This window comes from Terrapene carolina, unplaced genomic scaffold, assembly GCF_002925995.2.
Source record: "Terrapene carolina triunguis isolate 2854851 unplaced genomic scaffold, T_m_triunguis-2.0 Scaffold131, whole genome shotgun sequence".
NCBI classification, from domain to species: domain Eukaryota; kingdom Metazoa; phylum Chordata; order Testudines; family Emydidae; genus Terrapene; species Terrapene triunguis.
Genome location: NW_020664482.1, coordinates 13,932,748 through 13,958,276, shown reverse-complemented (window position 1 = coordinate 13,958,276; position 25,529 = coordinate 13,932,748). Strand labels below are relative to the sequence as shown.

Below are 25,529 nucleotides of genomic sequence, written 5' to 3'. Positions count from 1 at the left end.
GTTGCGTAGTAAAACACTTCTTATGCCTTACCAAACTATATGTATGTTGTTTAGAAATCAAGGAAATGGATGATAGTTAGTCTGTTCGAACAGGATTATTATGCAGCTCCCTAGAACAGAGTTGAAGTTTCTGCCATTAGTACTAACGCATTGGTGCAGTGTGTCAGGCAATCCAAATTTCCAGACAACAGAGGCAGATTACTGGTCTTAACGATTAACTATTTTTAGCTGAAGATTTTTTGGTAGTTTCCCAGCAGTCTCTAGGCTTTATCTGCCCTTTATTGTAGTTTTGTGGAAGGTATCAGTGTTGGAGATGAGGCTCTTATTTACAGAAATTCCTTTCAGAACTCCCAATAAAAGGAGCAACATATGTACATTTCTGTCCTGATTGTGCAATCTTTACTCATTCCAATAGTCCCATGAAAGTCGATGGGAATACATGCACAAAAAAGTTACAGAAGCTTGCTCTTAGACGTTGTGAAGTCAGTGACTTAGCAATAATAACCATAATTATGACTTTTAAACAAAAGCTCTTATAAACTGGTAATTATAATTTTTCTTTAATTCTTACAAATCCGGATTGTAAATGGTAATGGTAGTTGCTATTGTAGCTGTTTTTGCACTTACGCTGTTACTGAAATGGAGCTTAGTCTTACATTATACCTATTGTTCAGAAATACAGTCAGCTGGTTAGGTACAGGAAGAACAATGAGTATAGACAAAACAAATACTTTAAAGATAAGATGCAAGAGAAAAAAGTACACTTTATTCTTTTACAATATACGAAGTTGACCAAAACTTTTCTTTCCCTCTATCTACTAAAGGTTCTTCCTGCCTTTTTTTTAACAGTAGAAAGATGTCATGATTTACCTTGTTTTTAATTAAGATATTTTATTGAATTTTTCAAACAGCCTATATAATATATAAAACAAACTAAGAAGATACTTGCAGGCATGATGTAAATCCACATATATCTGGAAAAACAAGTACTATGAAAACACAACTACTAAAAAAGTATCTGCTGCCGCAGTCAGATCCATGTGGGCAGACCCTTGTGCCTTCGAAGATCAGATTACCCCAAGAGTGTCAATGTGTGTACAAAAAATAAATATGAAATGGCATAAATCACAAGGCAAAGAATATTGTGTTCTAGTCTTTAGTCAAAGGATGAACAGTCATATCTTTTAGGCAGTTTATGTAGAAATTTTGGTAATTTTTACAAAAATGGTGCTAACTGACCTATGAAAAATTTATGATATAAGAAGACTCAAATTCAGGAAGATTTAAAATTAGAAGGAACATAGCCCACCCATTTCAAAGGAATATTCTTTCTAGCTACAGTGATAGCAATCAGAAGAGCTGTTTCTTCCCATACCATCAAACATATGAGCTCTGTAACTTGATAAGTAACCTGATCTGTTATGAGAGCATTTCTGGCAGGAAGTCAGATTTATGTGTTCAATTTCATATATATATATTTAGTGAGATAAAGATTCTGAAAAACAATTTTAAACTGTAGTTCAAAAAGTTAAATTGAATTGAGATGTGGCTTTAGTTGAGTGAGTGATCTTGCAGTTTCATTTGACTAATGAGGGACAGTGAGTCTTCTCTTAAAGATCTTTAAGATTTTGTTATCCAGGAATATATAGCATTTTACCCCAAACTGCTAACATCAGTGAAATACTGACCCAGCTACTACCATTAGGATCAGCAGCAACATTTTCTCTTATTGGTTTGATATCTGTATGGACCACCAAGAAACTCTTGAGACTGTACTTTTTCTTTCTTTTCCAGATTTGTAATCTGCATGAATGTGTATAAATGTAACTGCTAATTTCATTTAGGAAACTGACTTTTCTCCCCCTTTATGTTGGAGGGCTCTGATATTGTGCATTATTGCCAAAATCCTGCAGCAAAAACATGCATAATTTGGTTCTGATTTTTTCAAATGTAAATAAATAAGCAGAAACATTTGGGGCTGGGAAAGAAGGGGAGGAGCAATTTGTACATAAAGGAGCCATAAAGGGGATGTCCTCTTGCTTTGCATATCACCTGAATGCTCAACAGTAGCTGTTGAGAGGGTTGTGGCTACAGGAGAAGATAATGCTGGCCTGGACTACCCTAACTTGTTTCTGAAAATGGGATCCTTGGGATCACTCAAATTCTCTATTAGTAGAAACAAGGGATTGGCAAAAAAGACCTTTTTTAATGTCTCGTGATCGATCTCACTCTAGCTTCTATATTAACATAATTTCTATTGATTTTTATGGTGAAGATTGTGGGCTTATTAATATCCCTGAACTAAATAGTTCTGGAATTTGTTCCTTTTAAAAATATCAGGGAAAATGAGGGCTAGTTTGTGCATTAATGATCTTCCCTGAGATAGGAGTCATGCATTGTTGCACTGTGTCTGGAGTAGTTCAGGAAAGAGATTGTGACTCAGGGCTAATCTACACTACTGTGCTACATCAGCTCAGCTGCACCAATGCAGCTGTGCTGCTTTAGCACGTCGGGGGGAAGATGTAATATGCTGATGGGAGAGGCATAATTACTCCACCTCAGCGAGAGGCAGCAACTATGTTGGCGGGAGAGCGTCTCCCACTGACATACCAGTAGTGTGGACAGCGCTTAGGTTGATGTAACTTGCACTGCTTGTGGGGGTGGCTTTTTCACACACCCCTCCACCCCGCACCCCCCCAAGTGACGTAATTTACATTGACTTAAGTGGTAGTGTAGACAAACCTTCAGTCTGACTGCTGATCTGGGAAAAGTGTAAACTTCACTGGCTCTGTACCTAGCTTAGTGTATGTTTTCTGACATGCCAACCTAACTATGCTCTATGCTTCTATAGAGGCTGCTTCACCTTCTGTGCTGTGAGCAGTGTAATAGGTAGTAAGGTAGTAATGGGGCACCTTGTAGTGCGGTACAAGTGGGCCACAATCTGGCCCTAAATGCAAAAAGTAGTATTTAAAGAAACATGAAGGAGGTTGAGAAATTGAATGGCAGGAAGTTCTTCCTGCGATATTAACCAGAGCCATGTTACGTGCTCTGTGCTTTTGATATCCTACATTAATAATACAAAATATATCACTGTTTAACAAGACAAACACATACTATTAGGTATGTTCAAAGCAATGGTTAATATTGCAGGAGCAACCTTAACTTTTGCACTTGATTTCTCAGCTTCAGTGTTAAACTAACAATTGGGTTTTTTTTTGTACTCAATGTAAATGATTAGTTCCAAGTAAGGCCTGATCCTTTTTCTAGTTCTAGATTTAAAACACAGTTGTAGAAAACATATTTGCACATATGTAGAAAGCATATTTAAAGGGATTAAATATTGACGTATAAAAATCTGGTGTGAATGTTTATTGAAAAACTTTAAAATTCTTCTTTCTTTATAGAATATGCAGACTAATTGCCCAGCTACTTTATAGACAAACCATTATAGTTAACTGAGCACACAGCTGAGTTAAAATTCACAGTAATTATACCACTGTATATTATTTGGTAATTGCTACTAGATTTCTACCTGTTATGGATAATAGAAAATATAGGGTAGATTGTTTTCTCTTGAATAACTCTAAAAGCTGATTACAGAGAAAATTTGTTAAAAAAATTCAGATGCAGAATCATAGAATATCAAGGTTGGAAGGGACCTCAGGAGGTCATCTAGTCCAACCCCCTGCTCAAAGCAGGACCAATTCCCGGACAGATTTTTGCCCCAGATCCCTAAGTGGCCCCCTCAAGGATTGAACTCACAACCCTGGGTTTAGTAGGCCAATGCTCAAACCACTGAGCTATCCGTGCCCCCCCCCCCCCGATAAATTATACAGTATCACATTCACAGTGTGATAGAGCTCAGTTTGTTTAAAAGCAGCAAGTTCATTACAGTTTTTCACTCAGGGTGAATAAATAATTAGACTTTAGCTAATTTAAAATATTGTTGAATAAAACAGTTGTGGCATAACTGAAAAATCTGGAAAATGTAAAATAATAGTTGATACTCAAACCTCTGCTTTTCTCACAACTGTATGAATTAAGGATGCATAAGTGCTGGAACTGGGTGCCTTGGCTTGAAGTAGTAATAACTAGGGCTGTCGATTAATCACAGTTAACTCACGTGATTAACTACAAAAAATTAATGGCGATTAATCGCAGTGTTAATCGCACTGTTAAAAAATAGAATACCAATTGAAATTTATTAAATATTTTGAATGTTTTTCTACATTTTCAAATGTATTGATTTCAATTACAACTCAGAATACAAAGTGTACAGTGCTCACTTTGTTATCTTTATTACAAATATTTGCACTGTAAAAATGATAAAATAAATACTGTTTTGCAGTTCACCTCAGACAAGAACCGTAGTGCAATCTCTTTGTTGTGAAAGTGCAACTTACAAATGTAGATTTTGTTGTTGTTATATAACTGCACTCAAAAACAAAACAATGTAAAACTTGAGAGCCTACAAGTCCACTCAGTCCTACTTCTTGTTCAGCCAATCCCTCAGAGAAACAAGTTTGTTTACATTTACAGGAGATAATGTTTCCTGCTTATTTACAGTGTCACCTGAAAGTGAGAACAGATGTTCGCATGGCACCTTTGTAGTCAGTATTGCAAGATATTTACGTGCCATATATGCTAAACATTCGTATGCCCCTTATGCTTTGGCCACCATTCCAGAATACTTCCATGCTGATGATGCTCATTTAAAAAAAAAAAAGTGTTAATTACATTTGTGACTGAACTCCTTGGGGGAGAATTGTATGTCTCCTGCTCTGTGTTTTACTCGTATTCTGCCATATATTTCATGTTATAGCGGATGATGATCCAGCATGTTGTTCTTTTAAAGAATACTTTCACTGCAGATTTGACAAAACGCAAAGAAGGTACCAATGTGACATTTCTAAAGATAGCTACAGCATATAACCCAAAATCTGAGAGGGACAGGGTGTGGATCATGCTTTCAGAAGTCTTAAAAGAGCAACACTCCAGTGTGGAAACTAGAGAACCCGAACCACCAAAAAAGAAAGTCAGCCTTCCGCAGGTGGCATCTGACTCAGATGATGAAAATGAATATGCTTTGGTCTGCACTGCTTTGGATCGTTATCAAGCAGAACCCATCATCAGCATGGACGCATGTCCGCTGGAGTGGTGGTTGAAGCATGAAGGGACATATGAATCTTTAGCGCATCTGGCACGGAAATATCTTGTAATGCCAGCTACAACAGTGCCATGCGAACGCCTGTTCTCACTTTCAGGTGACGTAAACAAGAAGCGGGCAGTATTATCTCCTGCAAATGTAAACAGATTTGTTTGTCTGAGCAATTGGCTGAAGAAGTGGTAGGACAGAGTGGACTTGTAGGCTCTAAAGTTTTACATTGTTTTATTTTTGAATGCAGTTATTTTTTGTACATAACTCTACATTTGTAGGTTCAACTTTCATGATAAAGAGATTGCACTACAATACTTGTATTAAGTGAATTGAAAAATACTATTTTTTATAATTTTTACAGTACAAATATTTATAATAAAAATAAATATAAAGTGGGCACTGTACACTTTGTATTCTGTGTTGTAATTGAAATCAATATATTTGAAAATGTGGAAAACCTCCACAAATATTTAAATAAATGGTATTTTATTATTGTTTAACAGCACGATTAATCGCGATTAATTTTTTTAATTGCTTGACAGCCCTATCAATAACCATAATACCTGGTTTCTGCCTTCAGCACCCTCATTATAAAAATTGTTCCAGCACCACTGGCCATATGTGCTTCATATTTAAACGTCTTTGCTTTAGTCTGTCACAGATCATCACTCTTTTTATTTAGAATAGAAGTGTAGGTGTAATATTTCCAAAAAAGTGCTGTCATTCTATTTTGAGAAAGCAAAACGTCAATGGAAAATTGAATTTCAGAGGAGAATAGGCCAATACATTTCTGTGCTCCCTTTTAGTGAAAATGGTTTTATTTGTATATTGCTGTTATTTTAGAAATCAAACTTGTTTAAAAACAATTTATTAATTTATAACCTGGATTTAGTTCATTAGTAACCTCACACCTCCATTGAAACAAAATGCTTCCTGTCCCTAAAAAATTGATATTCTGAATACTTGATCATTAATTTTGCTTGGGTTCAAACGTAATACAGTTGCCAGTAAAATTTAATGTAGCCAAGGGTTTTCAGGATAGTAGTTAGTGTTTCCAAATCAAATTATTTTTGCGTAACTGGCATTTATTTTTGATATGTTCATTACCTCATTTATTATCTGTAGCTCAGTGGGTGAGTGAATATCAGTTTTACATGCTGAAATAAAAAGCTGAAGGGCTGAATTCTGTCTTGTTCCACAAGTGTAATTCAGAGCAAAATTTCATCTAATATTTCTCTCTGAAGAGTTTGCAATCTAAAGTGATAACTGACAACAGATATGGAGTAGGGGATTGTGAGCAACGCGATCAAAGATACAGGCGGTGAGAGGCAGAATATGATACAACCTGGGGTTCAAAACAGTTATTTTTTATAATTTTAAAATCTTTAAGGAAACATGTTTTATATGACAATGGAAGACTAGAGTTAGTAGGCCTGGTGAAAGGGGGAGTGTTTTTTGAGGAAAAATTTGAATGAGGAGAGAACAGTTGTTCTGTGCACAAGATTAGTTTAAACTGTTTCCTTGATGCGGGGAGGTACTGAAGAAGACACAGAGATGAGTGAGAGAAGTTTTCTTGTTTGTTCTCATTTTTCTTTAATTTATTTTGAAAATAGATAAATGTCCATTGCTCAGAAATTTTTTTTATTGTTGAAAAATAGGGGAACAGATCTGCTGTGTTCTCAAATGTATTGTTCTTTTGATTCAGTGCACCGTAGTCCTGTTTCTGCTCCATAACTTTGGGTATGTCTACACTACGGGATTAATCCGAATTTACAGAATTCGAATTTTGGAAACAGATTGTATAAAGTCGAATGTATGCGGCCACACTAGCACATTAATTCGGCGGTGTGCGTCCATGTATCGGGGCTAGCGTCGATTTCCGGAGCGTTGCACTGTGCGTAGTTATCCCATAGCTATCCCATAGTTCCTGCAGTCTCCCCCGCCCATTGGAATTCTGGGTTGAGATCCCAGTGCCTGATGGGGCAAAAAACATTGTCGCAGGTGGTTCTGGGTACAGCCTCACCCTTCTCTCCATGAAAGCAACGGCAGACAACCGTTTCACGCCTTTTTTCCTGGGTGAACACTGCAGACGCCATACCACGGCAAGCATGGAGCCCGCTCAGCTCAAGACAGCAGTCATGAACATTGTAAACACCTTGCACATTCTCGTGCAGTTTATGCTGAACCAGGACCAGAAAAACGAGGCGAGGAGGAGGCGGCGACGGCAGCGCAGCGACAAGAGTGATGAGGACATGGACACAGAATTCTCTCAAACCGCGGGCCCCGGTGCTTTGGAGATCATGTTGTTAATGGGGCAGGTTCTATCCGTGGAACGCCGATTCTGGCCCCGGGAAACAAGCACAGGCTGGTGGGACCGCATAGTGTTGCAGGTGTGGGATGATTCCCTGTGGCTGCGAAACTTTCGCATGCGTAAGGGCACTTTCATGGAACTTTGTGACTTGCTGTCCCCTGCCCTGAAGCGCCAGAATACCAAGATGAGAGCAGCCCTCACAGTTGAGAAGCGAGTGGCGATAGCCCTGTGGAAGCTTGCAACGCCAGACAGCTACCGGTCAGTCGGGAATCAATTTGGAGTGGGCAAATCCACTGTGGGGGCTGCTGTGATGCAAGTAGCCAAAGCAATCATTGAGCTGCTGCTACGAAAGGTAGTGACTCTGGGAAATGTGCAGGTCATAGTGGATGGCTTTGCTGCAATGGAATTCCCTAACTGTGGTGGGGCGATAGATGGAACCCATATCCCTATCTTGGCACCGGAGCACCAGGGTACCCAGTACATAAACCGCAAGGGGTACTTTTCAATGGTGCTGCAAGCACTGGTGGATCACAAGGGACGTTTCACCAACATCAACGTGGGCTGGCCGGGAAGGGTTCATGATGCTCGCGTCTTCAGGAACACTACTCTGTTTAAACTGCTGCAGCAAGGGACTTACTTCCCGGACCAGAAAATAACCATTGGGGATGTTGAAATGCCAATAGTTATTCTTGGGGACCCAGCCTACCCCTTAATGCCATGGCTCATGAAGCCATACACAGGCAGCCTGGACAGGAGTCAGGAGCTGTTCAACTACAGGCTGAGCAAGTGCAGAATGGTGGTAGAATGTGCAGTTGGACGTTTAAAAGGTCGCTGGCGATCGTTACTGACTCGGTCAGACCTCAGCCAAACCAATATCCCCATTGTTATTGCTGCTTGCTGTGTGCGCCACAATCTCTGTGAAAGTAAGGGGGAGACCTTTATGGCGGGGTGGGAGGCTGAGGCAAATCGCCTGGCTGCTGATTATGCGCAGCCAGACACCAGGGCGATTAGAAGAGCACACCAGGAAGCGCTGCGCATCAGAGAAGCTTTGAAAACCAGTTTCATGACAGGCCAGGCTACAGTGTGAAATTTCTGTTTGTTTCTCCTTCATGAAAACCCGCCCCCTTTGTTGACTCATTCTCTGTAAGGAACCCACCCTCCCCCTTTGATCACAGCTTGCTTTCAAGGGAAATAAAGTCACTATTGTTTAAAAATCATGTATTCTTTATTAATTGATTATAAAAAGAGGGAGAGAACCCGGGTGGGGTTTGGGAGGAGGATTGGCGGGAAGGAAAAGGCCACTAAAAAGGTTTAAAAAAATGACAGCCTTTTGCTTGGGCTGTGCACTGGGGTGGAATGGGAGGGTGCACGGAGCCTCCCCCCCGCGTTCTTACACGTCTGGGTGAGGAGGCTATGGAACATGGGGAGGGGGGTTATACAGGGGCTGTAGCGCCAGTCTGTGATCCTGCTGCCGTTCCTGAAGCTCCACCAGACGCCGGAGCATGTCTGTTTGCTCACGCAGCAGCCCCAGCGTTGCATCCTGCCTCCTCTGATCTTCCTGCCGCCACCTCTCATCTCGAGCATCTCTCCTCTCCTCACGTTGGTCCCTCCTGTCCTCATGTTCACTGGCATCTTTCCTATACTTTGAAACCGTGTCCTTCCACTCATTCAGATGAGCTCTTTCACTGCGGGTGGATTCCATGATTTCCGCGAACATCTCGTCTCGCGTCCTCTTTTTCCGACGCCTTATCTGAGATAGCCTTCGGGACGGAGGAGGGAGGCTTGAAAAATTTGCAGCTGCTGGAGGGAGGGGAAAAAGGAGAGAATTTTTTAAAAAGATACATTTTACAGAACAATGCTTATACTCTTTCACGGTGAACAACACTATTCACATTACATAGCACATGTGATTTCTGTGCAAGGTCGCATTTTGCCTCTTAATATTGAGTGCCTGTGGTTTTGCTGCTAGAGATCACAGACGCAGGTCCGGGCAACAGAATTCGGCTTGCATGCGGCCATGGTAAGCCATTGTCTTTCGGCTTCTGCGCCCTCCTTTCCCACATACCAAGCAAAGCCTGTTGAGTGCTGCGGTTTTCCTGTTAACCTTCAGCAGCAGAAAACAAACTAACCCCCCCCCCCTCCAATTCTCTGGATGATCGCTTTATCCCTCCCCCCACCGCGTGGCTGGTATCAGGGAAGATCCCTGCTAGCCAAACGCGAAAAGCTCAGGGCCAATTCCCCCCACCCCCCGCGCTTGGCTAACTGCAGGGAAGGATTACTTTTCAGCCACAGGCAAACAGCCCAGTAGGAACGGCCACCTCTGTCCCCTTAATTAAATTCCCGTATTTCAACCAGGTTACCATGAGCGATATCACTCTCCTGAGGATTACAAGCGAGATAAAGAACGGATGTTGCTTGAATGCCAGCAAACACCGGGACCATACGCTGCCAGGCTTTGTCATGCAATGATACCAAATTACTTGCTACTAGCATGGCGTGGTCAAGTGTCCTACCATGGAGGACGGAATAAGGCTGCACTGCCCAGAAACCTTGTGGAAAGGCTTTTGGAGTACCTCCAGGAGAGCTTCATGGAGATGTCCCTGGAGGATTTCTGCTCCATCCCCAGACACGTTAATAGACTTTTCCAGTAGCTGTACTGGCCGCGAATGCATCCCAAGTCCTCAGGGCAAAGTAATCATTAAAAAACGCTTGCTTTTAAAACAAGTTTTATATTTTAAAAGGTAAACTCACCTGAGGTCCCTTCCATGTGGTCATGGTCTTGTATACTGGCTTGGGAGGGTACTTCAGTCAGGCTGAGAAAAAGATCCTGGCTGTTGGGGAGAACGGAGTGCTGGGTGCTCTCCGCAAGCTCGTCCTCCTCCTTCTCCTCCTCCTCCTTCCCCATCCTCAGAATCCTCAGGTGTGGCTGATGAGATTACCCCCGCCTCGGAATCCACGGTCAGAGGTGGGGTAGTGGTGGCGGCCCCCCCTAGAATTGCATGCAGCTCGGCGTAGAAGCGGCATGTCCGCGGCTCTGACCCGGAGTGACCGTTTGCCTCCTTTGTTTTTTGATAGGCTTGTCTGAGCTCCTTGACTTTCACGCGGCACTGATCTGAGTCCCTATTGTGGCCTCTCTCCATCATGCCCTTGGAGATTTTTTTCAAAAGTTTTGGCATTTCGTCTTTTCGAATGAAGTTCTGCTAGCACTGAATCCTCTCCCCATATAGCGATCAGATCCAGTATCTCCCGTACGGTCCATGCTGATGCTCTTTTTCGATTATCGGCCTGCATGGTTACCTGTGCTGATGAGCTCTCTGTGGTCACCTGTGCTCTCCACGCTGGGCAAACAGGAAATAAAATTCAAATGTTTGCGGGGCTTTTCCTGTCTATCTGGCCAGTGCATCCGAGTTCAGATTGCTGTCCAGAGCAGTCACAATGGTGCACTGTGGGATAACTCCCGGAGGTCAATACCATCGAATTGCGGCCACACTAACCCTAATTCGAAATGGCAATATCGATTTTGGCGCTACTCCGCTCGTCGGGGAGGAGTACAGAAATCGATTTTAAGAGCCTTTATTTCGAAATAAATGGCTTCGTTGTGTGGACGGGTGCAGGGTTAATTCGATTTAACGCTGCTAAATTCGAATTAAACTCATAGTAGACCAGGCCTTTGTAAAACTAAATTCTGACTGGTTTTACTTAAGACTTTGGTGAGCGAGCTCAGAATGAATAGGGATTAAAACTTTTCTTTTTAGTAACTGCTGTAGGACCTGTATTGGTACCAAACTTAATACTGGCCATGATTTTAGCAGTTGATATCTCACAAACTGCTAGATCTAGAGATGAATATTCACCATTTGAAAGCTGAAATTCTAATCTGCTTTCATACACTGTAATGCAATGGTTCTCAAATTTCTTGAGCCTACAGACCACTTGCCAGTTTTTTAACTACACCATATTAAACACTAATTTTAATTAGAATGTTTTTTCTCCTCTTGGTTCTTGGTGGTGCTGCTGAGGCTCTGGTTGGCTTATTTTCCCAAAACAGTGATTAGCAATATGCATACTGTAATCAGCTGGATAATATATCTTGGCCAGACTAGACTATACAAAATTCTGAATAATTTTGCAGGGAAGAAAAAAAACCTTTGCACTGTGTGGTGGTCTTTAAAAAATACCATTTAGATTCATGAGGAAAAGTCAGCTCTAGTGGGGAAGGTATAATAGTTTCCAGTGAAAGGGAATGAATTCTTCTGTTCCCTTCCTTACTGCCCAGAATTCATTCAGTTTGTGCATTGTGTTAGTATACACACATGCATAGTCAATTATATACTTAGTTATAATCTTAAAGTTTTTGCATTCATCTTTGTCATCAGAAATTCAACTTTTAAAGATTGTATCGTTTTTCTCTTTTTCCCCTTCATGCCAGTTTACTTTCTTTGATATTGTATTGTCCTCCAACTGTGTATCTCTCTCCATCCTTTGTCCTCTTTTCTTCCCTGCTGTATCACTTTCTCAGGGTGTCAGGTCTGAGAGTTACTGTGTTGCACCCCCACTGCCTCAGTAAGAAAGGGAGTCTGACTTGGGGTAGCTGGGTGTCAGCTTGCTGACACTGCTGGCCCTTCAGCCATTCAAGCACTCTCCTCAGGACTCTGCCAGTCCTACTTTGGTAGACTGAGACTAACAAGCTAACCTTGTCTAAAGCAGTGTCTCACCTAAGACCTTTCTTGCAGTGTTTCAGAGGTTGAGATCCTGTTTTCATGGGCATAACTGCACTGCCCGCTTACCCCCTCAAGTGCAGGATAAAAGAAGAGTCTTGGTGCCTTCCTCTTATACCCAAGGATAGGATGATTTCCTGTGGTTTCCGTGCTGGAGTGCTGGCTTCAAGGTGTCTCCCATACTCTTGTTTATTTCACGTACCCTGTGGACCTGTTTCTCCTGTTGACTTTCACATGTAAATGGGACTCTTTGTGTCAGTTTTACAAAGCTTAATTTACTTTGGAGACAAGGATGGTTGAATATACATGCTTTTATCTGTCAAAAGATCTCTTTGTCCACTCTGCCTTGTTACAGACTTTACAACATCATTTCAGCATGTATACACAATTCCTTACTTACATTGCACCACATTATTAATGACCAGCATGCCATTGACTTTCATCTGATACCTCTCATGCCATTCTTTAAAGGGATAAATACTATGAAAGCAGTGTGTTGGGTGTAATATGTTTGGCAGGCCTGATAGGGTTACTGTTACAGAACACTGAACCCTTTGCCAGCTGGCATTCAGTGGTTCTTAGAGTCATACCTGCATTCTTTCAATTTCTTTAAATCTCTTTCTTCCTTTTCCCCCTCTTGCCGTCTCTCTTCTTCTTTCCCAGGCTCTTTTTTCAGCCCCCGTTTCTGCAGTGTGGCTGAGGTTCTGCATATTCTATCTACAGGAATATGTAAATATGGCTGCTGGCTTCCCTGTGCTGGGGAGAGAGAAATTGGCCACCATTTGTTACTCCTGAGGGAATTCTGTGCCAAAAAATTAAAAATTCTGCAAATAAATAAATGTGGCCCCAGCATGGCAGTAGGGAGTACAGGCCACTGACTGCATTGAGGTGGGAGATCATCCTGAAGCTCCCACATCCCCCGGTACAGGGACTCGGAAGTGAGGTTGCACCTGACCCTGACATAGCTCAAGGGCTGGGCCTGCCCCAGAAACACCCTGGGGCCCTGTCCCTCTGCACCAGGTGCACTAGGTGTGGGTGGGCAGGCTCAGCCCAGCAGGATCAAAGAATGGAGGGGCTTAGTGTGGGGGGATCCAGGTGTGGGGTGAGAGGTTTCTGTGTGGGGCAGTCTGGGTGCGTGCGGCTCAGTGGGAATCTGGATGCACAGGGGCTCGTTGGGGGGGGTTCTGTGTCAGGGTCAATGGGACTCTGCAGGGGATCCAGATGAAGGTGGTGGGGCTCATCGGGGGGAGTCTGTGTGTGTGGGGGGGGCTCAGTGGGGAAGTCCAGGTGCTGGGGGAGTGGGGCTTAATGGGGTGGGGTCCAGATGCAGCTGATTGGGGATCTGTGGGGTGGGGAGCTTATCAGAGGGGTCTTGGTGTTAGGGGGGGTAGGGCTTGTCAGGATGAGGGTTCAATGGGCCTGCTTAACCGGGGAGCCCCAGTTGCTGCCGAGGGGACTCTGCATGCCGGACTCCCGATTTCCCCTCCCCCTCCGGTTCTCCATCCCCCTCCCCTCACTCCCAAATTCCACCCCTTTTCTTTTCCACTGCCTCTTCCCTTTACCCCCTCTTCCCTCATTTCCCCCACCCCCACTTACCCAGCTCCACTGCGGGCACTCACTGTTGCAAGAAAACAGGAAGGCTCCCAGCACACACAGCGGCACTAGGACCCAGGAGGCAGTGTTCAGCTGCAGAGTCAGTAGAGCCTCCTTCAGCTAGGCAGCTCTGCACTTGCAGAAATGAAGGGGGGCAGCGGCATGTAACCCCGTTTCCCCCCTCCCATGTCTCACCTCTGTTTGGAGGGGGCCCCAAAACTGCACCCATGGTCGTATGTGTTCTTCTGTCCCCACTCCCCCCCCACCCCCCCTCCGGCAGGGAAGCACAGGAATTGGGGGGGGGGGGGGGGGGCATTTTTTGTGTGCTTGCAGTCACAGACTCCCCACAGGGGTAATCTGTGACTCATCTCACACCTTATTTGAAGGAAAGTGGAAGGGATGGTGTTAAAGGCCATCTTGATCTCAGTTCCAACCTTTTCCTTCAAATTATGAGCAGCAGGGAGTAGAACTGATGATATTGGCCTATCACCTCAGTACAACGAAACAAGTGGCCATAATTACAGGCTCCTGCAGCTGAACTCAGCTGTTTGTACAGAGATGACTGCAGAGCAATGGGCTCCTTGGCTGGTGCTAGTGAGGCCTATTTTGAAAACTGTTGTTGTAAAGCATTAGTTTCTCTCTCTCGTGGGTCTTGTGTTAATACTCACTACATCATGTTGAAATTGAAGCCAAGAAGGGGAAGATGGATTGGAAACAGAATGATGTGGTTTTAAGATGTGATTTTTGCAAAGTGCCAATGACTGTTCCTTTTGTTGGAAACCTTGAATCTCAGCTTTGTGGCAATCTCGGGACATTCATTTTTGTATCCCTTATGATTTGTGATATCTAAGATCTTAAAACTATCACTGATCCCCTTGGCCTTAGCAGTGCTGTTTTGGCACTGGTTCAGTCTGAATATAGCAAGTCTCAAACATGTCACTTCAATTCCAAGTCAAATTAAGTTCTGCAGAAGAGCCATTAGGGTTTTCTCTTAGTAAATGCAAACTAAATCCAGATTTCTTAGTGGCTTCATGGGGAGAGTTTCCTGACTAGAAACTTGAACGTCACGTTGCCAAATACGGCAGCTGGTCTAAAGAAGTTCGGCCACAAAGGCTGCTCCTTATTTTGAAGGACAAGTGCTCATCTCTGCTTGAGATAGTTAATATCTGACTGTAATCAATGATTTCATATATGTCCTATGACTGGGATAGTTCTCCACTGGCTATTGAAGCTGAGGAAGAAGCTTTTAAAGGGGGCCACTGCCTTAAAGTATTGCGCTTTCCCTTTAACAGCTCTATTCTGGAGGTCACTCAGGGAGAAAAATCAAAACAACATGAGGACCTGAGATATGGGATTGGAGTGGATGGTAGGCCCAGCCACACTCCAGCGATCAGGAAAGGGCAGAAAGGTACCCCCTTCACTCCCAAGTAACTTATTTTTTAAACCTGGTCATAGCTTAGGGCCTGTCAGTCTCATCTGGAGTTGTGCAGGTGAGTCATTTCAGCCCTAAGCTGCACAGCCTGCCTTGAGGAGAACAGGAAAACTGTCCTGGGAATTGATAGCAGATGTGGGCTGTAGAGTGGTAACTTGCATGACCCACCACCTCGCTCCCAAAGATTGAAGAGGAGGGGGGAAGGTTTGCTTTCCATCACAAGCCACCCTGTTCATCTGAATGTCTGCCTACTACAAGACCAGCATATGTGATCTGAGCTCATGTGACTCTAAGCCAAGGGTCAGCAACCTTTCAGAAGTGGTGTGCCGAGTCTTCATTTATTCACTCTAATTTAAGGTTTCGCATGCCAGTTCGCGTAATACATTTTAACGTTTTTAGAAGGTCTCTTTCTATAAATCTATAATATAGAACTAAACGATTGTTGTATGTAAAGTAAATAAGGTTTTTTTAAAATGTTTAAGAAGCTTCATTTAAAATTAGATTAAAATGCATAGTCCCCCAGACTATGGCCCCTGGTGGCCAGGACCCGGGCAGTGTGAGTGCCACTGAAAAATCAGCTGGTGTGCCGCAGGTTGCCTACCTCTGCTCTAAGCTATGGCTGTATTGTACCAGAAGAGAGACTTCATTTAAGGAACCACTGCCATGGTCTTCAAACTATGTGGTCAAATACGCTATCTTTTAAAAACAATCATGCTCTTTATGTGCACTTCATTTCTCACCATTGATATATTTGAGTGAAAATAGATTTCCATTTCCCCTCCAGTATGTATCCATCATTGTCTCGCCTGATTTGAAATCCTCATTTGCTGTGACTTTTAAACACACAGATTTTCTCACTTTCTCATTCTTCATCCCAAATCCACAATCATGGAACAGGAGATGCAGAAAAAGGCACAACGTTTTAATGGGGTTTGGATAAAATGTATTATTTGCTATAATAATACAGTAGTGGATACGCTATCACTTGTAATTTTTAAAACTGCTGGTCAGAGTATTTAAGGATAAATCTGTACTGAAAGGGGGGATAACTTAATAGACTTTGGAGATGACAGTACCTAGGAATCTAAGATTGTGTCAATGGAAGAAAAGTCAAGAATGTGAACTAAGAAAGAGATAAAGCATCAGAAATGCATCCTCAATTTTTCTATGGAATTATGGAAGCATGTAACAGAAGAGTAAAACACATCTAAGTAATAGTATAAAGATCACAATGTTAAGGCAGTCTTCTAGTACATTTAATGAGTACTCAGTCCAGACTCTATCAAATTGAACTCAACAGGTTATGGCAGTGGTTTTGAAACATTGTTTGAAGCCCCTGTTGTGAATGAGTGGGCAATCTGCCTGCACCTCATTGGCATTTTCTCCTTGTTTCTGCTCTCTCTCCATTTTTCTATCTGTTTTTCCCCTTGCATTTTCTTGTAGGGTTTCCCCTCTCTTGCTCTTCCCTGTCTTGATGAATTAGAGGGATCTAAACTGCTCTGGACCGGGGTAGTCTGTTGGTTACTGTGTTGTGGAATGTGCGCTTCTGTAGGACCTGATTAGCTGCCTGAATGGCTCTCTCATGTTACTGCTTCAACAGCTGACTGTAACAGCAGAAAGAAAGAAAGAGAGAGAATGTGGAGAAAAAGCACAGGGAGGGTAGACCAGTGACGTAGGGGGAACAGATAACTCTTTACCAGCTTCAGATAGAGAGAATGTTTATACTGTACAGAATATAGTAGAATCTCAGAGTTATGAACACCTCAGGAATGTAACTGAACAAAATGTTATAGTTCTTTCAAAAGTTTACAACTGAACATTGACTTAATACAAATTTGAAACTTTACTATGCAGAAGAAAAATGCTTCTTTTAACCATCTTAATTTAAATGAAATAAGCACAGAAAGTTTCCTTACCTTGTCAAATATTTTTTTAAACTTTCCTTTTTTTTAGTAGTTTGTTTAGCACAGTACTGTACTGTATTTGCTCTCCACCCCCTGATTGCATACTTCCAGTTCCAAATGAGGTGTGTGGTTGACTGGTCAGTTTCGTAACTCTGAGGTTCTACTGTATGTTGGTTTCCCTACCTCCTGGTCCTATCCCTCCTTCTACCTGCAGTATCTACTGCTGGTCATAGGCCTCATTCAGACAGGGAGAAGGGCAAGAAAAAAGTGAATTCTCTTCTGTCATTCTTCTTGTCTCCAGCATTTGTGCCACCAGTGTTAACAATCACTGGATTTATAGGTGTGAAGTGTGTGAATTCTTTTTATCAATAGAATCAGCCACTAAATATTACAGTAAGCCGGGTGTTAATGAATGGTTAGACTAGGCACAGAATCAGAATGTTAATTATAACTGAATCTTAAACACTAATATGATGTGCAAGCAGATTTTTACCAGGATTCATCACAAAAGGAAGAATGGGCCTTCTACATTGCAGTGGAGAAATCAGAGAGAAACCAGAAAGATATGTCTCCATGACCAGTAATGTCTCATTTTCCCCTTCCCCATATTCCTTTACTTCAGATATCGAAACAAGTTGTTTAGAAGAAAAAAGCAAGAGAGATCATTTTACACAACTGGTGTTAGCCTGTTTGGTAAGTTGCACTTACATACTTCTTGGGTAGCAAAAAACTTCCATGTTTAAAATATGACAAGAAAATTGAAATCGGTATCTTTTACCAGATATTTTTTAGGGAAAAAATTGTATGTAATGTAATTATTGAGTTTATTTTTAAATTATTACTTATTTTGTAAGAAATACTGTGTATGTATACAACATATACTAAATTGTTGTATATTTCAAACCACAAGTTTTTATTGCCAAGAGAATAACTACAAAATTATTTTCATCCTTGTAGTCAGAAGGTTTGTTAGTGTGAGGTAAAGCAGAATAACAGACTAGATAGACCAATTGTCTTAGCACATATGGCAAATCCTGTGGTTCTTTATTATGTAGACGTATAAGAACAGGTAACTATTTTAACTAGCTGCACTATAATTGCACAGAATGACTAGTCATTAGTTTCAGGCAGAATAGTTTGTGAACAACAGTGTGTGTTCCTCCTCCTCCAAATTTACTCCTTTTATTGATTAATTCTTTCCCACAAAAATAAAGATCACGGAGGAAAGAATTAGATAAATTGCCTATCTAGAATTTTTATGATCCTTAATTTGTCACAGTTTTTCTAGATTTAGTGAGTATGTGAGATGTGAAACTCCAAAACCTGTTGTAATGAACTAAATTTAATTATAGCCTCCCACCCCACCCCCATAAATATTAGAGGCTCTCTTGTTATGTGACAATGCCATTTTGGACCTGTCATGTGCCTTATTTGTATAAAACAGCAGTTCTTTTTCTTACGTTGTGAGTTTTAGTTTGTGTAAGATACTGTATTATTAAAAATGTGCATTGTGTTCAAGTTTTTGTTGAGTTTTTATTAGCTGTCAAAATATCAAGCCCCATTGATCACTGGCTGGACTCAAATTACTTTACAGCTGAAAATATCCATTATAGTAGTCAATTTTTTTTTTTTCATATTTTGGACCATTTCTTAAGATGGCGATCCTCTCACAGACACCTCCTTTCCAATCTTGATTCCACATCTGGGCTTCAAATACAGTGTTTGGTTAGTTAATAAAGGTTTGTTAGGCCAGTGTTAGACTAGATGAAAGTAACCTTGTTTTTATGTGATGGCTGAAGTGGCTTGGTTCTACCTGTTTTTTTTCTACACTATTTGTTTCCTTGTCTGAGCACTGGACTGTATTTTAATAATATAACTGGGGCTCAACCTACAAACCTTTTATCTGGATTTTGAACGTGACCTTTCCTATCCCCAGTGTTTGGATATATTCATTTTTGGTTTTGCTATTATGACAATACCAACGACTAAATTTGGAGCTAGGTTTGGATTCCAATCTCTCACCTTACTAAAATTTGAGGTTTTGAGATCCTTTTGAAACTGAGTTTATATGGTATGTTTTGTATTTGAATTACCTTTAATTTCACTGTTAATATACATACACCGATAACCCATGGTCAAGATCAAATGCTATTTAGTTTAATATACTTATTAACTCATATGTATGACATGTATGTTTCATTCTTGTTTTGTGCAGTACCTTGTTTCAGACACCGTCCTAAAGGAGCGTCTGGATCCGGAAACACTGGAATCATTAGGGCTCATCAAGCAGTCTCAGCAGTTTAATCAGAAATCTGTTAAAATCAAGACAAAACTTTTGTAAGTGTGTGGGGGTAGATTTTTTTGGGTGCAAGTCAATATCTTTAAATGTAGCTTTTTATAATCTATATATTTTCAAAGTAATGTTTTCTGTGTTGAAAATTTTATGAAATACTTGGTGGTTTTTAAAGTGAAATGTTTTGTTGTACTTAAATTACTAATTGGTAATGAAACATAATTTGTCTTTTTATATTTTTCATAGATACAGTAAAAGCTCTTTCATCCAGCACTTCACCAACCGGGAAGCTCTATAAACTGGCATTTCTGATCTGCAATGGAAGTCTGGTTTATAGTGTAGTTGGTGAGGGGCCGGCTGGGGTGTGGGTGGGGCTGCAGGGCATGCTCTGGGAGGGAGTTTGGGTCCGGGAGGGGTTTGGGGCAAGGGGTTGGGGCGCGGGAGGGGCTGGGGTGTTTGGGGGGGGGGTGCTCATCTCCAGCAGCTCCCCGCAAGCGGCTCCCTGTCCCTGCTATTGCTGACGGAGGCGCGGCCAGGCGTCTTGCAGACGTGCTGCCTCCGTCCCCCCTCCCCAAGCGCTGACTCCGCAGCTCCCACCCCATCGGCTGGGAACTGGCCAATGGTATCTGCGGGGGGTGGTGCCTACAGACAGAGGCAGCGTGCCTGCTTGCAGAGGCACAGCCACCTGGCTGCGCCTCCGCCAGGAGCAGCAGGGACTGGGAGTCGTTTGCGGGGAGCCACCGGAGGTGAGCGCGCCCTCCGCATCTGGCACCCCGAGTCCCTCCCGCGCCCCAAGCCCCCTCCCGGACCCAAACTCCCTCCCAGAGTGCACCCTGCAGCCCCTCCCATGCCCTTGCCCCCCACCCCCACAGTCCAAACCCCTCCCTCTGAGGTAACTGGCATTTTTAATTTACCAGCACCCCCTCCCCCGTTTCCCCAGCGTGCCTGTTAAAAAGCTTTTAGTGTATATGAAATTTACATCTATTTTTATTATAACCCCTAGTTATCTTTGTGGTTTCAAATATTTAAGCTTTCAATTGTAGAAAATGCTAACTTGCAAAATACTTAAAAATAAATTACTAATATCTCTGACTTAAGCATAGGCTTTTGATGTTTCCCTAAACTATCTAATGCAGTGTTTTTGGTCTTTGGATTGTAGAGAAAGGGCTCTGTATCTACATGTCTACTGTTTCATTTTCAGTGTCTATGAAGTGCAATTAAAATTAATTTAGATCCCTAGAGCTCAATCCTGCAAGGCGCTGATACTCTGACCCCATCCAACAAAGCAGTTAGGAACAAGCTTAATATTAAGCATATGATAGTCCCATTGATTTAAAAGGGATTAATCACATGCTTAAAGTTAAATGTGAGCTTGATGTTTTTGTTGGTTTGGGATGTGTGCTCAGCAGCTCAAGGTCCTTAGCCACTATTTGAAATGAATCTTATTGTTTTCTGCATTCTGTAGTTTTCCTAATGGTTGGAAATAAAACTATTAATTCATAAGCATGTATTCAATGTTGATAGATAAGTTTAATATTTATAAAATATTTAACCTGTATAAACTTTATTAATATGAATAGCTATCTTGTGCTGAGCTGTGCACCTCATTTTATAGTGTTTAATTTCTATTTATCTAATTGCAGTTATAAACAACAGAAATTTAACTTATTAAGAGAAGAGAATGAAGGTTATGCAAAGCTGATTGCTGAACTGGGGCAAGATTTATCTGGCAATATCACTAGTGATTTAATCCTAGAAAATATCAAATCTTTAATAGGTAAGGAATTTATTGAAGCAAATATAAGTAATTATTTTCCTATATAGTCACCTTGCGTTGCTTCTGTAGAGAACCACTCTGGACAACTTTTTTGGTGTCTTTTGGGGATCAGACAGCAGATTTATGGTGCTAAGGTAACACATTGCATTGCATAATCTCTGGGGTTGGTTCTGTAGGCGGGAGTTTCTGTGGTAGTGTTAATTTTGTAAATGCTATGTATTTCAATTTACTTGTGGTGCTGAAATTGTCAGCCCAGTTTTACATGTGGTTCTCCACAATTTATTTATTTTGGACTGATATTTAAGAATGGAGTTTTATGAAGATGCATCCTCCTTTTTAATTGGTGGGAGCATGGTGACTTACCAGTGCCTTTTTTTTATTAGTTTAGATACCCAGAAGAATAAATGGCTATCCAGTTAGTCTAAAAATCAGAAATCAAAGAAATGGGTATTTCTCAAACGAAATGAAAATCAGTAAATGTTGTTGGCTTCCTTCACCTAGATCCATCTGTGGTTGATTAAGTACTCATAAAGGATTGAATTTGGCAAAAGAGTCTCACAATGGGAGCCCAAGTTAGATTAAAAAAAAAAAATCTAAATCTGCTCAGATCAGCTATATATAAATTTATTTTTAGTGACTGCTTGCAAATTGGCCTTTCACATTGAGACTAAAAGTTTGATTATATGTGGCTGTTCTATATGCACATAATGCAGTACCTTGGGCAGACTAAGACCTTAAGTAATTTAGCTGTTTCAGATTTGCAGTTTCGTTAAAAATAGGTAAAATGACCACTTACTACTTTGTTTGCTTAATATTATCAGTGAGCAGGCAACAGGGAGGGATAGCTCAGTGCTTTGAGCATTGGCCTGCTAAACGCAGGGTTGTGAGTTCAATCCTTGAGGGGGCCACTTAGGGATCTGGGGCAAAATCAGTACTTGGTCCTGCTAGTGAAGGCAGGGGGCGGGACTCGATGACCTTTCGGGGTCCCTTCCAGTTCTAGGAGATAGGATATCTCCATATATTAAAAAAAAAAAAAATTATTTAAAAAACAGTAAAATACAGACAGAGTCTGGGTTGCCTGGTAAATTAACCATACTTAGATTGCTTGTGTGTCTATACAAGCCTGTATTTTAGACCAGGGGTTCTCAAACTGGGGGTCATGACCCGTTGTGAGGTTATTACGTGGGGGTCGTGAGCTCTCAGCTTCCACCCACAAAACCCACTTCACCTCCAGCATTTACAATAATGTTTAATATAAAAATTGTTTTTTTAATTTATAAAGGAGGTTGCACTCAGCGGCTTGCTATGTGAAAGGAGCCACTGATACAAAAGTTTGAGAACCTCTGTTTTAGACTGACTTCACATTCTCCTCTCCCTCCCCCTCCCCCCCAATCCTACCTGAAAGACTGTGCAGGTATTGCCTCCATGCCTCATAATCTTCTAACTCCTTTTATTGCCCTGGGGGGATTTTGTAATATATGGGTTCTTTAAGAACATAGACCTCCAGGGACAGAGGAAGAGTGTGCAGTACTGTGTTTAATGTAAGACATTTCCTGATGTATACAGGTCCAAGTTTGCTTCCCTTCTTACTAGGATAGCAGTCAAGGAGTTTGAGTGAGATGACTCACCAGTATTAAGGGTGGGCGATATTAAATAATCCCACTGAAACAATTAGTTTAAATTAACCTGGGCTCAAAACTGTCTTTGGACATTTCCACCAACAGTTTCCCCAGTTGGTAATCCTCACCTTGCATTATAAAGTGTGGGCTAGGAGTAGCAACAAACCTGCTGTGGAGAGCTGGAGTGAGAGAAACTGATATTTTATAATGAGTCTCCTTTCAACATATTTTACTTCCTCTGTAATTGATTGTTTGCTCACTATCTCCCTCAGCTTTTAGGCTTTCTCCCCAGAGAACTATCAGGTTCTGTTTAATACTTTTATAGTAGAGAGGTTAAACCAGGCATGTCTAAGATTACTTCCACAGGAGACATTGATAATTTAGTTTTATTTTCCACAAATTAATAAAATACTTAGCAAAATTGATAGTACTGGGCAGATAAGATATATTGAAAGTCTATGAATAAATGAACATTTCCTACACTAAAAAGATTGCAGTGGATTAGTGTGTGTCTTAATAGTTTAAAAATAGGGCTTGCCAGCCTTGAGGGAAACAATTACATATAGGCTGCAATGGTGAGTCAAATATTCACCCATCTAATTATGTGCGCTTCTCCAAGTATATATGGGGGCTGTCCTAGTTTCAGGGTAACTGTACCAGTATTTTCGCCCTCTGCAGTGCATGCCAGGAGTGCCCAGTCAGGTCTCAGTTCTTCTATTGTTACCTGTCTCTGGTAGAGACCCTTGTCCCATGCCCTTCGGATTGCGGGTTTTAAGACTGCCCAACTCCCTGCCTTACACTGTCATATCCCCAGTCTGCCTAAAGGCCAGCACCTGTTCGGTGCTTTTTCTCTGAAGGCGATGAACAGTGAATTGCCCGCAGTTATAAGTTACTACACAGCTCTTTCTAAGCAAGCACATTTATTCTTAAGGTAAAAGCATTACAGAGAGAACATATAAAATAACCCATAAATTGATTTAAACACATACTAAATATACCAGGAGTCACCCATCATTTTTTAGGGCCCTAGTAGGCCAATGCCTTTTCCACCTTTCTGCAAGGATTGAGGGCCTCTCATGGTGGCCCCTCTCTCCGAGTTGCATGTGATCTCTAGCCCACCGTGATACATAAACTTAATTGGATTACAATATCTGTCACTGGGCCTTGAATAAAGGACTTCAGTTGATATGCCTGAAGATTTGTGGCTTCCCTCTTTTTCAGACCTCCTGAAATCTGATACCTATCTGAGTGGGTGTCTGCCAAGCCAGATGAGATGAAAGAACAAACCCTTCAAGTCAAATTCTTCTCTCTTGTTTAGAATCAAAGGGAGCATTTGTAGTAAGGGTTATTTTAGGACGTATTGTCATTTTAATTAGGTGATTCCTACCCATTAGAGATAAGAGGAACAGTTCTGAAAGGTCATCTTTGATTTTTTTTTTTTGGTCAGCAGTGTATAAAATTTTTCAGGAATGCAGAAGTGGGAGCACCTAGATATCCAGCATTAAAAAAAGGAGCAACTGATTGTCTGAATGCAGGGATCCCTGGAGGACTAGACAGCTAATACCTCTGTTAATTTAGAATTACTGTTGAAAACTAAAATTTTACCAGAGTGTTTGATTAAGGCAATTAAATTAGAGCTGGATGAAATTTGAAGAGTAAATAGCCTATCCTAGGGGTTCTATAGCAAGGACAAAGAATATGGGAGAAAGTGGATAATACTGCCTTGTCCCTCTTTAGGACACGTGTACAAAATCTGGTGCCACTTAAGGAAGTTTCTGCAAAAGCCAAATCTAAATCATGTGGAGGAGGTATCTGTATTCAAATCCTGTTAAAAACTGCCTCTGTGTATTGGGAAGCCACTTATGTTTGGGGCTACCTGGGGCTCAGAGAAGAAGGATTTTGCAACAAGACTCTGTTAAATATTGAGCCAAAGATAAATTATTCCGATTTAATTAAAATGTGGAGGAGACTTCAGGCAAGAGACTCAAATTTTACAGACACTTAAGATCAGCACTGGAATGGGTTACCTAGGGAGGTGGTGGAATCTCCTTTCTTAGAGGTTTTTAAGGTCAGGCTTGACAAAGCCCTGGCTGGGATGATTTAGTTGGGGATTGGTCCTGCTTTGAGCAGGGGGTTGGGCTAGATGACCTCCTGAGGTCCCTTCCAACCCTGATATTGTATGATTTTATGATCAGTAGGGAAGTGGGATAGTAAGAGCCAGAGCTTTCAGGCCTCCTTTCATGTTTTAGTATTTAAGGAATAATAGCTAAATTAGATGACTGGGGAGAAGATTGCTCCAGTACCCTATAATCTACAAGGGCTGTGCTAACATTTGATAAAGTTCAGCTTCAAATCTGGCAGAGATGAATTTTGTAGTTGCCTGAGGTAGCTGGTATTGTAGGTATTTTGACGCTTGTTTTAGAAGAGGGCTATAGAATGCTTTCACTATTTACTCAAAATTTAAAATACGTTTTACAGATCACCTCTGTCTTGCATAGTTCTCTTGACTCAAAATTGGTTTTCCGTAAAATATCTGTTCCTTTGTAGTACTAATTAAGATAGAAGTACTGCAGTCATTGGGTCTGTTTTTTTATTTTTTTTCCAAATCATCTTATAGCTATTAAACCAGCCATTTTGTTTTCAACAAAAGCTATTTCCATGGCAATTTGAAAATTAAGATGTATTACTTACTCCTCAGTGTGCAAGTATCTGACACACAATTGG

General features: G+C 41.4%; 1 protein-coding gene across 3 annotated transcripts in view; it reads left to right on the top strand.

The window, feature by feature from the left end:
• The window catches only part of THOC2 (THO complex 2), a 109,947-nt gene that overhangs the window by 16,140 nt on the left and 68,278 nt on the right, over nucleotides 1-25,529 (top strand). For all 3 annotated transcript variants that reach the window (XR_003899841.1, XR_003899842.1, XM_024195480.3), the window contains 3 exons: nucleotides 17,739-17,809; nucleotides 19,332-19,453; nucleotides 21,053-21,186. Coding sequence is in view for 1 of the 3 variants with exons in the window: in XM_024195480.3 (XP_024051248.1) it covers nucleotides 17,739-17,809; nucleotides 19,332-19,453; nucleotides 21,053-21,186 (327 nt within the window). In the remaining 2 variants the exon portion in view is untranslated. The remainder of the gene's footprint in view (nucleotides 1-17,738; nucleotides 17,810-19,331; nucleotides 19,454-21,052; nucleotides 21,187-25,529) is intronic.